This window comes from Poecilia mexicana, unplaced genomic scaffold (genome assembly GCF_051168715.1).
Source record: "Poecilia mexicana isolate PSO_F unplaced genomic scaffold, ASM5116871v1 scaffold_5, whole genome shotgun sequence".
Lineage (NCBI taxonomy): Eukaryota > Metazoa > Chordata > Actinopteri > Cyprinodontiformes > Poeciliidae > Poecilia > Poecilia mexicana.
In genome coordinates this window covers 2,029,192-2,045,781 of record NW_028263374.1, presented here as the reverse complement: position 1 = coordinate 2,045,781, position 16,590 = coordinate 2,029,192, and the positions used below count along the sequence as shown (strand labels likewise).

At 42.1% G+C, this 16,590-nt stretch overlaps 1 protein-coding gene across 1 annotated transcript; it reads left to right on the top strand.

Annotated features, from left to right (window-relative positions):
* Nucleotides 1–2,177: 2,177 nt before the first annotated feature.
* Nucleotides 2,178–16,468, top strand: etnk2 (ethanolamine kinase 2). The gene is made up of 9 exons (XM_014977600.2): nucleotides 2,178–2,577; nucleotides 7,086–7,223; nucleotides 7,304–7,425; nucleotides 7,507–7,647; nucleotides 12,170–12,312; nucleotides 12,568–12,651; nucleotides 12,738–12,898; nucleotides 12,984–13,057; nucleotides 13,574–16,468. The coding sequence occupies exons 1-9, from the start codon at nucleotides 2,431–2,433 to the stop codon at nucleotides 13,644–13,646; spliced, it is 1,083 nt and encodes a 360-aa protein (XP_014833086.2). The 5' UTR covers nucleotides 2,178–2,430; the 3' UTR covers nucleotides 13,647–16,468.
* The last annotated feature ends 122 nt before the right edge of the window (nucleotides 16,469–16,590 follow it).

Below are 16,590 nucleotides of genomic sequence, written 5' to 3'. Positions count from 1 at the left end.
TTGGCCAAAACCCTCAGAATCTAATAATCTACTATTACTAACAAAAAACTACTACAAGTAGATGTTGTTCAGATTGGCTGTGAAAGTGCTGACAAATATTTGAAAATGGTCAACATTTAATAAATAAGTGTAAAGGTACAATTAGGGTTTACACTGTCTTTACTTAGCTTAGTCTACATGTGGAAAAAAATACACATATACAAATCATTTTTAGAGGTGCACCCATAAATTGTACCTGATTTTCTTAATTTTAGATGATAAATGAGAAACTGATCTTGTCCACTGATCTTATACTTTTGCAAAGGTCTAACTCTATTGGAACATGGATCACAGCCAAAAGAACGAGGTTCCTGGAGGAAGCCTTCTAGCCTTACATGCAGCTCAGCTTTAGAAAAGGGGAGATGAGCTCTGTCTGTCATCCAAGGGAAAACTGGAGTAGAGCCGTGCTCCTCTGTATTCTGTCTTCCCTTCTTTCTTTTCCTCTTTCTTTCTTTCCCCATAAATTGACCCTTACAATATGGCGGCTAGGTTGACGTGTGTTCCTCTGGCGTTCTGTGTGTCAGCTCCCTGCCACATTTGTGCTGCTGTGCTGCCACCATTTGGTTAAGTGATGGTACTGCAAGAATGAAATTTTTGCTTTGAAGCGCTGGTTCTTCACAAATATTCGTGTCCGGTTTTTTTTTACTTTCAGCACCCATTTTGCCTCATATTTTTCAAACAAAAATAGTACATTTTTAAATCTTTTATATTAGTCCTTATTCCCTTTTGACAGATATTGAAGCTTCATTAACTATGATTCCTTTATCCAGTGCATATGGTGATGCATCACTAATACAGTATTAATATGCACAACTCTCTTTGTTCCCCTGGACCTTCTTCATTTTCTCCGCAGTCGTTAATGATTTGATTGGACTTACATCTGTAAAGACTTCACAACATTTTATTATTTTGTAACTAATAAAGTGATGAAATAATATTTCCAAATTTTGTTTTTGTTACAGCCTTTCTCCAAAATGGATTCAATTAACTTTTTCCCAAAAGATTCTGCACACAATATTCATAAGTGAAATGTAGTTAAAATAAAGCAAACATATATTCCATACACTGTATGAAAACTATAAGCCCTATCTCCACTGATCACCTTTCAGTTCATGTGTTTCTACAACTCCACTGTGATAAACCCAGCTGTCTGGAAGTGGTTTCAAGAGCCTCACCTCTGCCTACAGGGCCATAGTAACAGTTTATATCAAAGCCCAAGGCAAGTTATTAAGTTGCCCACAGATCTTTGAAATTATCCAGAGATATTTCTTCACCTCCACCTGCACACATCACACATGCAGATGTGAGGTTAGAAAATAAATGCAGGGATTTGAAATAAAAGCCACATGAAGGAAAAGAGAGACAAAGGAAGAGAACTCAAAACAGAGACAAAACCAACAACTGAGCAACTCAGATTCAGCAACTTTGCTGCTTTAATATTGCATAAGTAAATCACTATTGTTGTATTGAAATATTAAAGAGTAAATTATTAATTTTTCCAAATCTCTCCCCCGCCCCCTCCCCCTGCCCCCCCACACACACCTTGCCTTACCATATATGGGATGTTGGAGAATCCAGTTAACTGAAACACATTTAGTTACTACTGTTAATATTGATTGCATGATGTATTTTACAAGCTTACCCTTCAATTTGTTAACCAATATGATATTTCAAAATGTATTTAATTTTGGTTGTGTCCAAAATTTATGCAAAAGTTGCATCCAACATTCAGGGAACCTTTGGGAAATGCTCCCTTAGGATTCCACAAATGGTGTAAAATAGAACCAAACATCAGAAAACCTTCGGGAAATGTTATCTGTACAGTTACTCTGTAGGATCTGGTGTAAAATGGTTATTATTTTGACTAAATATAAACTATTTCTTCAGAAGAGTATACTAAAACAACTATTTCTCGGTTACTCTAGAGGTTCTGGTGTAAAATGGCTACTATTTTGTCTAGATATAAACGAATTCTTCAGGACTATATTCTAAAACAGATTTCCACTAAAGTTTAGAGGTTAATCTTGTTCGGCTAAACTCGGTAGTACTCGGGAATAATGGGCGTGTCTGACTCTCGTGCGTCTCAATCGGCGTGTGGTACAATCGGATGATCCCCGGTGGGCGGAGTCTAGCATGAGGAAATGGTACTGTTGGCTGATTGCTCCTTAGGAAACCGGCGACGACGAGCATCCGCACCCATCAGTCTGTCCATACATTCCCTGTCCCTTCAGTCCAACGTCAAAACTCCAGCTTGTACCGGGATCATTTTGTCAAACAAAGTCTGAAAACACCTCCCCGGTACGTTACAACCAAGCAGCTCTTGTATGCTTCGTTTTGGAGAAACATCTGTGAAGAACTCGGAGATTACGGTTTCAGAGAAGCTGCCGCAAGATGGAAACGCAGATACATGTGCCTGTCGGGTCGCCGGTTATCAGAAAAATCCCCATGTTTGTAGACGAGCACAACGTGAAAGAAGGGGCGATGAAGCTCATTAAAGAGTTGAGACCGGCGTGGGAGCCTGACAGCGTCAGAACCAAGGTAACATTAGCCGCTATGCTAGCCTGTGCTAGGCTAGGCTAAGATTGACAGCTCCGTAGCATCACCGGGCTGAGGCAGGGGCAGGGCCGGGGAAACATGATCTATTGGGCAGGTTGCATTTCTTTTACAGTGCGCTGACTGCTGGCGAGACGCTCTACTAATTTATTAATGATAGTGGATTATATGTCTAATATGTTCTGATAGTCATGTTAGCAAAAATATATTATTGTCATTTCAGAATGCTATGAATGAACTCAGTGATTAGACAGCTCCGTTATTAACGATGATGTATAGACGGTGGATGGCTCAGTTGGTGCCATCCACCAACTGAGCCATCCGGTTCTGGGTTCTGGGTATCGAACCCAGAACCAGCGTGGTGGTTCTGGGTTCGATGCCCGGTCTTGGGACCATTTGCCGCATGTCTTCATATTCACTTTTCTCTCTATTTCATGTCTATCAATTGAACAATAAATACCACTACAGCCTAAAAAAACAAAACAAAGACACTTGAATCCAAACTCCACAGCATACAGGGATCAATAACGCACCTTTCAGTTTAACAATTGTACGATTTAAAGATAGTTGGACAAATAAAAATCTGAAAGGTGTGGCTTGCAGTCGTATTCTGCTTGTCTCTACAAGCCTGGCAAACAAACAATTTCACTCATTCTAATATCTTTGAGGAACAATTTTCAAGAAGCATCACATATACCTAATGTAATGATAGGGGAAGCACTGTAATGTTGAAAGTCATCAAAGATCAGTCAGTCAGTCAACAACTACTGCCATGACATTAAAACAAACATATCTGTAGATTTGTTAGTGTCAGTCATGAATCTCTGACCGGCAACAGACCAGACTGCTTCACTGCTCTAAAGTAAAATGTAGCTACACCTTCCCGTTTGGACATCTTGCCATCCTTTGTTAAAATGTTTGCTGTTAAAGGGTCCATCATATGTTCAAAGAGGAAGACCAACTGTATTCAGCCTGCGGACTTTGAGTTTTGGTTTTTTATCATGTCTCCAGGTTTTAATGTCGAGGCTTAAAACCTGGACTGTGCTGCTGGGAGCAGTACAGTCAGAACATTCATCAACTCAAGCAAGGCTGCAGTTACGGCACAGTTCAGCAAAAATATTAGATAACGTAGAAGCATTATGTGATCTGCAGTTCACGTCAAAGCTATTGATCTTTGACCCTATGTCTTAAAAGTTTGTGTCCTTCCTAAAGGTGGGTTTTACAAATTAAAGATGAGCAAAAAACATGATTTTTTTTTTTTTTTGCTAAGTTTCTCTTGATTTGTAGTCTGGTTTTTTAAAAGAAGAGTCTGCATCAGACAGCAGTAATTGTGGTCTGTCAGCAGGACTAGTTAATACAAAAACCTGTTGAGGTGAGATCGGATGGAGACTGGAGTCTGACAGTGGGACAGGGGACAACTCACCCCCCTCAGTCGAAGTCAATCTGGTTTTTTGCGCCAAATATGGTGATATTCCAATCATGCTGAGGTTTAAAAAAAAAAAGGAAAGAAACAGACTGAACATGCTGGGTTCTTTTCTAGTCATTGTGGTAACTCAATGCCTTGCACTATGAAGTTTCATCAAGTTCCCATCTGTGTTAAAATCAGGATCACAGGTTGGTGTGAGACCTGCTGGCTAATGAAGAACATATTTAAACCATGCCTACCTAAATTTTTACTGCAAGAAGTTTCAATTCCAATTTGTTTAAAATGTGTGACCAAATTCTTTTTATACTTTAAAATGATTTATTTCTATTGCATTTAGATGATAGAATCAGAAAATCCCAGTTGAGTTCTAGTTAGGAGACAAATTCAAATTTAAAAATACTTCATTAATTCCAAAGTTAAATAAAATAAAATGGACATTTAAAGTGACACATGCAGCTTTTACTGCTCTTTATCTCCAGCTGCACGTTTCAAACACAGCTAGCATGTTTGCATCATAGTAGCTAATCCCTGCCTAAAACTGGTACCACACACAGCAACCAGACACACACCTGCTGCTGAGGGTGTAAACACCGTGCTACATGCATTGCTTTCACTAGATGTCCACCTTGTTTATCAGCCTCCATCAGGGTACTGATTGGTGGTGTTAGGCGCTGCATTGTGTGCTGGGTGGATGGGATCAGAGCTGTACTTGGACCTGTGTGTGCGTGTGCGTGTGCGTGTGCGTGTGCGTGTGTGTGTGTGTGTGTGTGTGTGTGTGTGCTGGTGAATGTTCAGTGATAACGGAGAAGCCTGTGCGCCCGTCTTTGTGGTGAGTCGCGTTTGGAATGTCAGATATGTGTGAGTGAGCGTCTGGGCAGAGACGGACGCAGGCGGCTTGTGTGTTGACATTGTCAATCAGACATTTAGTTTTTCATTCTGCTTGCTGTTGTTATTGCAGAAGAGCCTGACTGACACAATGAAGTTAGGTTTCTACAAACTCCTGGAACATTCCTAAGACCACTTCTTCAATAAGCCATTTTCTTCATCACCTCTTATGAAAATGAAATCTATTTGAACATTGGAGATGGAATCTCAACCAGTTGTGGAAAGACCCCCCATTATTGGAATATATATAAACATGACTTAAAAGATATGTGACTTTGCAATTAAGTACCTTGATATTAGGTCTCTGTCTCTTTAAAAACTCCTGCTCTTTCTAAAGCTCCACCTTCAGGAAGTCGTCAAAACATGGCTCCTCTGTTAACCCGTTTTCACCACGTTTTCACCAGCATTGCACTGAGAAGAAGCTCCTATAATGAGCTCAACGTATCTGCAGTTCCACCAGGTTTTTGCTAGTTGCTACTGGCTAGTCTGAAGGAGCTGAGTGGGACAGGGGTGGGAATTACAACATGATGTAAAGCTCAGAAAAGTCAATTCTAAATAATACTGCCCCTTTAAATACCATAAGCCTTCAAAGTGTATCTGAAACATTATGTATGAAGGCCAAACTACATTAATCAACTATGATATTGTTGTTCAAATGCAATTTGCGTTAACATTACGGTCGTTTTCACAGGCTTGAACTAAAAATACTTTCAACTTAACCTTCCTTATTTTCCCTTCTTTCACCTTTTCTCTCCCTCTACTTTGGACTAAGGTCTCTGGTTTTTCCTCACTCCTGAAAGCAACACAGCACACAGTAGCCAGCTTAGCAGCCAGACGGGCAGAAAACCCCCCCAAAACGTCATTCTGAAGGTGTAGCGGCTTTTATTTTGCCTTGCCAGAGGAAACCCTGAGGTGCCGGAATGGGGTAGACAGTTGACAGTTTGGAGTGAGTGTGATCCAGAAGGCGGTGGTGTGATTCTAAATCAATTATTGACACACCATGCTGCTCCTCCCTTAGTTATGAGCCAAACATCTCTCACTTCATCCGTAAATAAAGGAGAATATGTGCAGACCTGCTGTTCCTCTGCTGCATTCTGCTGCAGCTCATCATATTTACACAGGTGTTCCTCTGCTCTTGTTTGGTAAATAGAACACACTAGCTGCCATGGTTGCTGTGACGGACGTTTCCGTGGTAATGACTGCCCATGTGTGAGATGTCAGGGTGATTTCGTAGAGGCTCATCAGGGCTGACCTTCCCTCTGTCCAAGGCTTCTGCTGATGGAGGGCCGCATTAACTCATCCTGGTCTTTGTCTTTTTCAAAAACACCAAACCTCCAAAGAGCCAAAGCTCTGGCATCAACCTGAACTCCTTAGTGGAGAACTTGTTAGGGGTTTTTCCAGGTTTCACCTGCCTTGCTTGTGATGGTCCTCTGGTTCACTGTCGCAGAAATGATCAGCTTTAGTTCTTTTTCTCCATCTTCAGTATGGTTCCTCGTGCTTCAGTGTGGCTCTGGTCCAAGACAGTTTCCCCTTTCCTTCCAGACTCTGCAGCGCAACTTCTTGGCTTTGTGTTTAGCAATTATACACTTCCAAGTTCCACCTTTTGCCTTTCTCAAAATGAGGTTGAGTTTTAACATCTGTCAGTCAGTTTAGACTCAGACATGCCAACATCTCTATTGGAGCTGGGCAGTATGGCTGAAAAGTAAAACCAAGACCAAATTTTTTTCCCCCTCTTTTCTCACATTGTTTTCTTAAAAATAAATTACAAATATCAGAAGAACTGGCTTTTATTTCAACGATCTGTTTTGTGATTTGACCTGAATTCAAAGTCCAGATAAGTAGAAGATTGTCAAACTTTGAAACGTCTTTTAAGAACTGACCTTAAAAACTGAAAATTTGATCAGTCACTAAAATCAATAAATGGACCTGACCTTTCTTCATTTTGGTTGATTGGTTGATACATACAGATAAAAAAATATTGGTAAGGACCAAGACCAGAATTCCAACAACCGGAATAAAGACTGAAGTTGGTGCACCTTTAGTACTGACAGTATTCTTCTGTAAATAGAAGGGAGAAGCTGGTTCAGGTCAGTTTTCATGGTGTGCAGCAGGTTGGAGGTGGGAATGTTTCAGGAAACATGCCTCATAGCAGGAACGCTAACTTCCTGTCTTTCTCTTCAAGTCCTTCACCGATGGGACCACCAACAAGCTGGTTGGTTGCTATGTGGACGACAGCCCCAACGATGTGGTCCTCGTCCGAGTGTACGGCAACAAGACGGAGCTGATCGTGGACAGAGACAACGAGCTGAAGAGCTTCCAGGTAGCGTGGGCGTGTTGACCTCCAGGTGCGAGTGGTTTGGTTCTCCTGCCTAAACCTTTCTCTGATCCGCCGCGCTCCAGGTGCTGCACGCTAACGGCTGCGCCCCGCGCCTCTACTGCACCTTCCAGAACGGAATCTGCTACGAGTTCATGCAGGGGGACGCTCTGGGGCCACAGGACGTCCGGGACCCCACCCTGATCCGGTTAGGACCGCATCATCAACCAGTTGACTTCTGGGTTTGAACTCATTTCTAGCCGACTCATTGGTTCCGTTCTGCTCCCAGGCTGATAGCCAGGGAGATGGCTCGGATCCACGCCATCCATGCGCACAATGGCTGCATCCCCAAGCCCAACCTGTGGATCAAGATGCGGCAGTACTTCTCCTTGGTGGCCATAGAGTTCACCGATCAGGCCTCCAACATCAGGTAAGCTCTCTCTTTCCACTTTGTTCAACTTTCACCGTGACGTCCATGCAAATATTGCCTGAAGAGCTGCCTGGTTTGCCTGGAAAATAAGTGGGAGCAGCTGTGGTTTCCTCTGTCACCTCAGCACTTAGTGGAGAGGAAGAGAGAGAGAGGCAGTGTGTCTGGTTTGCAACTTTAAATAATGGCCTAGTAAATTCATTGCTGGGCTTTGATGTAGCCATATTAACAGAAGCATAAAAATCACTGGTTCTGATACAAATGTTGAGTTTATATATATATATATATATATATATATATATATATATATATATATATATTTGGGAACTTCTGATTTTGTTGTGACCATTTATTGTTTTTAGATTGTTTTGGATTGTGATCGCATGTGAACTTTGCCTTTATTTTTGCACTGACCAGCTGACATCAGCTCAAGTAAATGAATTTCTACATTAAAATTAGAGACGGGATTGGAGTCATTGTTTCTTGTCTAAACAAATCACCTTCTAAGAACGGACCATCCATGTAATGGATACAGATTAATCAGTCCTCCTCTATTTAAATATTTTCATTTTTTTTAAAGGTGACCTATTATGCTTCCTTGAACAGGTTAGGATGCTTCTATGGTCTATACAAAACATGTTCATTTCATTTTTTGCACAAAATCATTCTTGGATAATGAGATTTTAATGGATTTAGGGCGTCCTGTTACTTTGAATCCAAATAAGCTGCTGCTGGCCACGCCGTCCCCCCAACTCCACATTTACACTCGTGAAAATGGAGGCAATCAGATGCTCAATCATAGAACTGTATCTTTGAAAAGCAGACATGGATCCTCCTGCACAACCAACAAGAATGCAAAGTGGGTTCTGGACGGTAAATCAACAACTACTCACTAGTATTTTGAGCAGTTGCAGCCATTGCACAGCGAATGCAGCAGTAAAACCAGCCGACTAAACATTCTGGAGCTCAGCTTGGGTTGCTAGGTAACGGACTGAGCTCAGCTTCGTAATGACTCGGTGCCCGTTGAATGTGACTCATCAGCTGGGAGTTTTTTGTAAAAGCTTGTTTTTCTGACACCAACAAAAACATTAACTTATTGTGAATTTTGCACAATAAGTCCCCTTTATTCTCTTCTCTGTGTAATTTGCATGCAAACTCAACATGGACGGCTGAGTCTAAATGATTTTTACAAACAAAAAGACAGAAATCTTTATGGAATTTTAAACTTACCAGAATATTTGGTCCATAGAGGAGAATTATCTGGTAGGCTGAGGTTCCAGCAGAGCCGCTTACTGGTTCTGAAGGGTTATCTGCCAGAGATGTTAAAATTAAGTGTAAATATATCTAAAATATTGAACCCAAGAAACACAACAATGGTATCTCTAGCTCTTCCCTGTAACTGTACATTTCTTCTATGGTTTTAGCCAAACAAACTTTTATATCAGTTGAAGTCAAGCAACAAGTTATCCCAGAGTTACTTAGTGAATATTTAACATGTCAGTTAACATGATCGTGACCTCAGTCCTGCAGGAGGAAAAAAAAGAAGCTTTTTACATTCTGGATCCACACCGAGTCTGTCACAACATTACATCACCTCATCATTCATCCTGAATTTCAGTTCAGTTTCTACTCTTACCCCGAACAAGTTGAATAACATTTCCATAAGTTCACTGATAACTTATCTAAATGTCTGATTATAAGTAATCTATTCATCCATGTTGGCAGCTGGCTCACAGATAAGTCACTCTATTGATTCTTACTCTCGGAGCCTTTTAAAAGTATTCATTCACCTCCTTTGAACTTTTCCACACTTTCACGTTACGACCGCAACATTCGGTGTGATCTGCTGAAACAGACCAACACAGAGTCCTGCTTGAATAGAAAGGAAACTGATGCACAGTTTTCAGCTTCTTCCTCTCTAAACTATTTATTGTTGTGGAAATTATTTTTCTTATTCCTTTCAGCAGTAGTTGGACCAGGAGTGGTGGGTTTGTAATGGGATGTTATTCAATGACACAAACACTTTCATAATTTTATAATTATACATTTCATCCATCTTTTACGTCCTAAATTTCTCGCATGCGCACAATGCCAGAGGGCTAAAAGATTAATCTTTTATATGCCACCTGTAGCAGCACTGCTGCAGTAGTACAACTAAAGGAAACCTGGATGTGTAGGCCTCACTAATTTAGCGCAGTGCGCCACAATAAAGGGAAAATAATGCAGAAAAACAGTTGAAGAACAATTCAAAACCACTTGTATTCTTTTATTCTCTCTCGTCGTCTCAAAACTACACACAGATCAATTGCCATTGCAACTGACTGACAACAGCTCCACTAGCTGGTAGAGCAGAGATTAGTAAAAGTGTCTTAAGATTCAACACACACAAAAAAACACAAATATTTTCCACACTAAAAACAGAACTTTCAGTCCATTGTGGTATTTTTTTAGACTTGATATTTATTTTGCGATTATTAATGTGCGATCATCTGAACACAGTTGGTTAGTTAATGTAAACACCTGCTCTACTGATGATCTGTTATAGTTGGTATCTTAAACACCTTATTTTTAAGTGAAACACACAGAATTCCACAGCACATCTACATGTTAAGATTGTCAAAGTCAAGCTAGCATAACTAACCTTCTTACTCACTCTGGCAGTATTTTTTTTAATTAAGGTTTTCCTGACCTGTATAATGTGATATTCTTGGACCTTGCTATCTAGTTGTCATAGTGTTGATAATTACTAGAAAACACTGCATCCCTTTTATGTATCATGCATATGTTTAAAATTTAGCGTAACTTGACAGCTACTCATCATTAGCGAGCAGTGTTTGCCTTCCAGCAGGGAACACCACACATGTGATGTCACATTTTAACCCGTCTATTGGACTTATTTTTAGGTAAAAAGATCAAAATCGGGCAGTTCAAACCATCTTGAAAAAGATGTGTGTAGACAAAAAATCTTTTCTGATTAATTTGCCTGCTGTGTGAGTGTAGCCTAAGTTACACACAGGTAGATTTCAGTAGAGTCTGAGGGGTGTGATTACTTCAGCCTGTACTCTCCACCAATTAGCTGAATGAATCTGGCACACAGAGGTGTGTTGGTACAAAGCCAGGCTGTGTCTTATGTAACTGCTGACTGCATCAGTCTCACGGAGGCAGATGTTTGCTCCATGCACGGAGCAGCTCACTTTACTTCCTCGTTTCTTCCCACTGAGTTTCCCACAGATGCTTTCCTCACTATCCTGTGGTAAGATTACTGTAGATCAACCTTAAAACGTGGGATGAGCTGAAATCCAGTCAGTGAGGAGAAGCAGAGGGTGTGAAATCCAGCCTCGCCTCGTCCCGTCAGACTGACCCGGCCGGGATTAGGCCCCATAAGCCCATTAGACTCAGCGTAGGGGTCTCTGCTCAGCATCCCGGACCTGGTCAGCTGAGGCTCTCACAGAGGCTTAAACCTGTGGGCCAGAAACGGCCTGCAGATCATACAGGTCAGTTGAAAAGAGGCAGCCTGGAGCTAGATCACAACGACTAGATGAAAGTTAAAGGAGCAGTATTGTGTTTTCCAGGAACATAGTGCCATTTTATAGCACAATCAAGTAAATATGTTACCTTCAATTGTTAAAACATATGCTTTATATATATATATGTATATATATAGATGTGTGTGCGTGTGCGTGCGTGCGTGCGTGCGTGCGTGCGTGCGTGTGTCAAATATGATTTAAAAGAAATTTGACTTTGTAATTTATGTCCTTGAAATTGGGCCTCTGTTTCTTTAAATCCTCCTGCTCTTTGTAAACCTCCGCCTTCAGGAAGTCATCCCAACATGGCTCCTCTGTAAACGCTTTAACAAAGTTTTTACCAGTGTTTCACCGAGAAGTAGCTCCTATAATGAGTTCAGCTGATGCTCAGTTCCACCAGCTGTTTACTAATTGCTGCTGGCTAGTCTGAAGGAGCTGAGTGGAGGAGGGCTGCTCTGTGAGTCAGGAGCTCATAAACTCTGGAATTGCAGTTCGGAGGAGGAGCTGCATCTTGAAGGCGGAGCTTGGTCCGGGCAGGCGTTGTGCATAGCTGGATGGTTTCTATTGAGATTCAAGGATTTCTCAAACCCGCATAAAATCAATCCTGTTATGTTTTTGATGAGGAAATAATATTATAACATGGTATGCAGCTATTATATTATAACATGGCCCTTTAAGTTGCCGTAGGGAACATGCAGAGAAACGAAAAAGACAAACATGAATAAAAAAACTGAATCATGAGATGTGAAAAGCAGCAGGAGTTCCCCCTCCCACCACCGCCTGGTGCTGTGAGCTTTGCTCTGTTGTTCCCACTTGTTTTTCACCACATGTTTCCAGCTCACGGATTTCAAAACAAGAAGTGACACTTTATTTTGGTTAATAACAGCAAGCGTAACTGTACCTGCCACTTCCTGTTTACCTTGGCATTGGGTTTTCTGACACTCGTGGTTGTCGTCACAGCAAAGTGATCATTTCTCTATTTCCTCTCTCTCCCTCCCCAGAATCCAGCAGGAGGTTCCCAGCAAGGCGGTGCTGGAGCAGGAGATGCTGTGGATGAAGGAACATCTGTCCACGCTGGGCTCCCCTGTGGTGCTCTGCCACAACGACCTGCTCTGCAAGAACATCATCCACAACAGCAAGGAGGGTAGGTGGGCTCCGCTGGGCTGAGAGTCTGAGTCAAAGCCCAGCCTGAGATGGAAGATGGAGCTTTTTTCGAGCGGAATTGCACAGGAAGTCAACATCCAGGCTCAACAAAAAACTAATATCATCAGCATAGAGCCGTACTTTGTGTTGAGTGTGACCTCTCTGCAGGTTCTCAAAGCATCTGAGGAATTATGTCTTGGAACAATAGTGCAGCACATAACCGAAGACCATAAAGTAATGACTGGTTGTGTTTTAGGTCACGTTCGATTTATAGACTACGAATACTCCAGTTACAACTACCAGGCCTTCGACATCGGCAACCACTTCAACGAGTTTGCAGGTTGGTGATCAACTTTACGATTTGAATGCAGAAGGTGATTTTGTTTGGGTTATATCTCTGTTGTATCCTGTTGCTGTGGTGATCAGGCATGGCCGAGCTGGACTACGGCCTCTACCCGAGTCGCCAGATGCAGATGGACTGGCTGAAGGAGTATCTGCAGGCCTACAAGCTGTTCACCAAGAACACCGACCAGGTCAGCCAGCGGGAGCTGGAGACGCTCTACGTTCAGGTCAACAAGTTTGCTCTGGTGAGGAGAAACGGCCTGGTTCATGTTCAGATCAACACAGCCCGGCTGTGGAACCGCAGCTGATGTCTAACGTTTCTCCCCAAAGGCTTCCCACTTCTTCTGGGGCTTCTGGGCTCTCATCCAAGCCAAATACTCCTCCATAGACTTTGACTTCCTCGGGTATGTTCCTGTTCCTGTGTGTGAAAGTGTGGGAGACATATCTCACATGATGAATTAAAATAAGTGTGATATTTTCCATTTGGACAGCAGTCAGAGATGCTCCCCTTTAATATTGTTGAAAAGCTGCCATTTTGAGAAATGCAGCCAACATTTGATAAGAAGTATCAAATGTTTGCACTACCTGCCACTTTTGCCTGTTTTCCCTGTCTAAGCTGAATGCTGTTTTTTTAAAATATAGTTTAAGTTAGAGACTTCCTGACCCATTGTAAATATTTCTGTTTTATTTTGGATCTTTACATTTTTTCTGGTTCCACTGATAAATATTCTTTAGAAATTAAAGTTTTTTTTGTCTCCCCCCAGTGGGTGTGATTGCATTTTTATGCTTTTATTAGACCAGTAAAAAAATGATCTAAAAATAACAATATTATTGTTTATTACAATCATTTCTGGGACTGTTTATTGATTTATTGTCTGGTGTTCCTGCTGCTGTCAGTCACTTCCTGTTGTCTTTGGCAGGTACGCCGTTCTTCGTTTCAACCAGTACTTCCACATCAAACCCACAGTGATGGCGCTGCAGATCCCAGAGTGAGAGGAGGAGGAGGAAGAGGCCGAGGGTCGGGTCGGGTCGGGTCGGGTCGGTTCTGTCAACCTGCTGCTGGTGGGCGGGGCCTCTCACACCACCAGGCAGCCTTCGTCTTAATCAAGCGCAATTACTCTCCTGCAAACTTACCTCAGCATCCTTCACCAGTCTGACCGCAGAATGACTGAAGCTCCATGTTATTGATTGATTTCTTCATGTTGGGGTCAGAGGTGATGACCTCTGAGCCAGACTGAGGCTCGCAGTGCTCCCCCTGTCCGGATCATTCGTCCTCCTGCTCCTCCTCAGGTTTGGTGCCAGCAGCTCATGTCTGCTGGGACTCTGTGACTCCACGGCCCTCAGGCAGCTGCTGCTGAGCCTCGGCTCAGCCAACGTGTCAATCTGTTTGTTTGAATCACACAGTGAGGAAGAGGAGCTGGACGTTTAGTTTGTCTATTTATTTTCAGTTATTCTTGGTCTCACCTGCGGCTCTGCCAGGTGTTGGTGTTTTGCTTTTGGGGCGGAGCAGAGCATCTGTCCGCTTTTCCAGCTTCTTGGCTTTTATGGCTGCAGCGACTCGCTCTGCTAACTTTCCATTTCAGCTTTCCAGACATGTTGGAAAATCCTGACCTTTGACCCCTAAACCCAATATGTCTGCTCTCTCTCTCCTCATGTTTCAGCCTTCTGCTTCCCTCACTCCCACCTGCTTCCTACATCTGGAGCCATATTGGATTTTACTGTAACACATGGGATTTTGAGTCATTCAAGGTCACTTTGTTAGTTTGGACAAAATGAATCTTTGAACCCGATTTTAGAAATGCAAGTTAATAATAACTGTATAAATATTTCGGGGTGCACCGATCGCAATTTTTTAGCTCATCACCAATATTTTTTCCTTTTTTTTAAGCCTGACATTCCAGTTTTAGCCTTTGTCACTTTCTTTTCTCTGAAAAGTTGCTGAATGTGGCTCCAAAAGTTGCCAACAGTGGCTGAGTGTTGTTAAACGTCCACATCCAGCCCACCGGGTCACATGGACAACATGATTCATTCAACCCGTTTTTAGAAATGCAACCTTAACATGTCAGGGCACAGATTGCACTTTTTGACCAATCAACAATTTCTTTTTTTCTTTCTCTTTGAAGCCGAGTTTGGCTGACATCAATTTTTATTTATTTATTTATTTATTTTTCTTGGTCTGAAAAGTTGCTAATTAGATCATCAAAGGTTGTCAACTGCAGCTAATGCTACCATAAACGTCCAGCTTCAGATACAACCATACATGTCCAGCCGTGACCTGTGGGCCGGTCCGTCAGTCAGGTCACCAGGTCATGCAGAGCAAAGTGGGACAAGCTCATGTCCCAACCTTTGCAGAGGCCCATCACCAAAAATGTATAATATCTGAGCCAATTCCTCAGTGCATCCCTATAAAAAATTTTTAAAATAGGAAAAAAAAAAAAAGTCAAAGTGAAAAACGTGTAGTAAAGTCCCTCCTGTTGGATGACGTGTTCAGAGCCTGAAGATGGGAAGGATCTTCAGTAAACTTGTCTGGCTGTGGGGTTGGTGTGTCTATATGACTCAAAACACTCCATACTAGTTCATCTAAAAAAACAATAGGTGCCTAAATGAGGATTATCTTGCCATAATTTACTTTCTCTTACTTAAAACTACCAGAAGATTCCATTTCCGACCGCAAATAGAATCATAAAAACATCGACTACATAAAAACTTGATCGGTGCAGCTCAGCCTTTGTCTCCTTCATTCTGTCTCAAGTCATTTTGAGCCATTTCTTCACACTCCAACACTGTATGACGTCTGTCTGTAGTTCAGTACAGCCCCCACAGGGGGAGCCGGTGAGCCCGACCTTTGTCCTGCATTGCTGGTGTTGTGTAGCGGCTGGGTTTAATAATTGAGCAGACTCTGATGCTGATTCGCTTTGAGCTGCAGGGACTTCAGGGAGAAAGTGAAGGAGCCGTCCGTCTCTAAAGCCAAACCCTGTCTGTTCTGACAGAGGATTGTTTTTTATGTCGCCGTGACGACTGTTGAAACGTGGCTCATGTTTGGGAGCAGAGAAGCTGCAGTGATCACCAGGCCACAGAGCAGCTCATGTAGATTTTCAGACTAAGTTAGTGAAGTAAATACTTTGATGCACAATCACAGCTCGGCCTGGAGAGAAGCCGCATTTGCACCGTAGAAACGCTCCGAATTGACTTCTGACCTCGAGCCGACCTCATCTGCTGACAGACTTACTCAGAGAAAACGCTGCAGACTGATTCTGCTCAGAGTCGAGGCTCTATGTTTGGACCACTGAGGTTTCTCTCTCGTCATCAGTATTTCCAGATGAGCTGGTTGCTTTGTGCTCAGCAGAGCAGAATTAGCATTAAAACATTCCTGCACATTAATTTCCCACAAATCTGTGAAAGCAGTTTATTTATTGAGTGAAGCTAGCATTACATTTCCCACCTTTTTATCGTGTTCTTTGATCACACCAGTGACAGTCTAGCTTTGAACTGCAGCTTATTTAAGGTTGGATTATTTCCGAGTGAATGTACTAATGTATTTTAAAAAAACACTGTTGAGTTTAGTTTTTATTTTTACTTTAATTTCCTTTTTGTAAAGCATTGCCAGAAGGGCGGAGTTGTGTGTGAAAGGAGCCAGAGTCTGGCTTCCAGACAGGAATTTGTGAATGTGTGGAGAACTGAGGATGTAAATACTGTAATAAATCCTGTGAAAAGTTTACTGTACACTGATCGTTCACAGCCTGTAGGAGTGAAAAGAATTATTTAACGACTATCGGTAAATATTTCAATTAAAGGCTAAATTGATTTTAAAAGGATTCTTCTGTGTGATAAGCCTCATTGTCTGGGTGTGTGTGTGTGTGTGTGTGGATGGCCTGTGGTCCATGTTCCAGCTTCCTTTCTGCCCATGAAGAGCAGGGACTCAGGACCCGAGACGTCC

What these genes read in the sequence shown, in the direction of transcription:
- etnk2 (XM_014977600.2), top strand. Translation starts at nt 2,431, where the DNA reads ATGGAAACGCAGATACATGTGCCTGTCGGGTCGCCGGTTATCAGAAAA. An exon ending in GATCAGGCCTCCAACATCAG is followed by an intron (nt 7,648 to 12,169) that starts GTAAGCTCTCTC and finishes CTCCCTCCCCAG; the next exon opens with AATCCAGCAGGAGGTTCCCA. An exon ending in AGGTCAACAAGTTTGCTCTG is followed by an intron (nt 12,899 to 12,983) that starts GTGAGGAGAAAC and finishes TTCTCCCCAAAG; the next exon opens with GCTTCCCACTTCTTCTGGGG.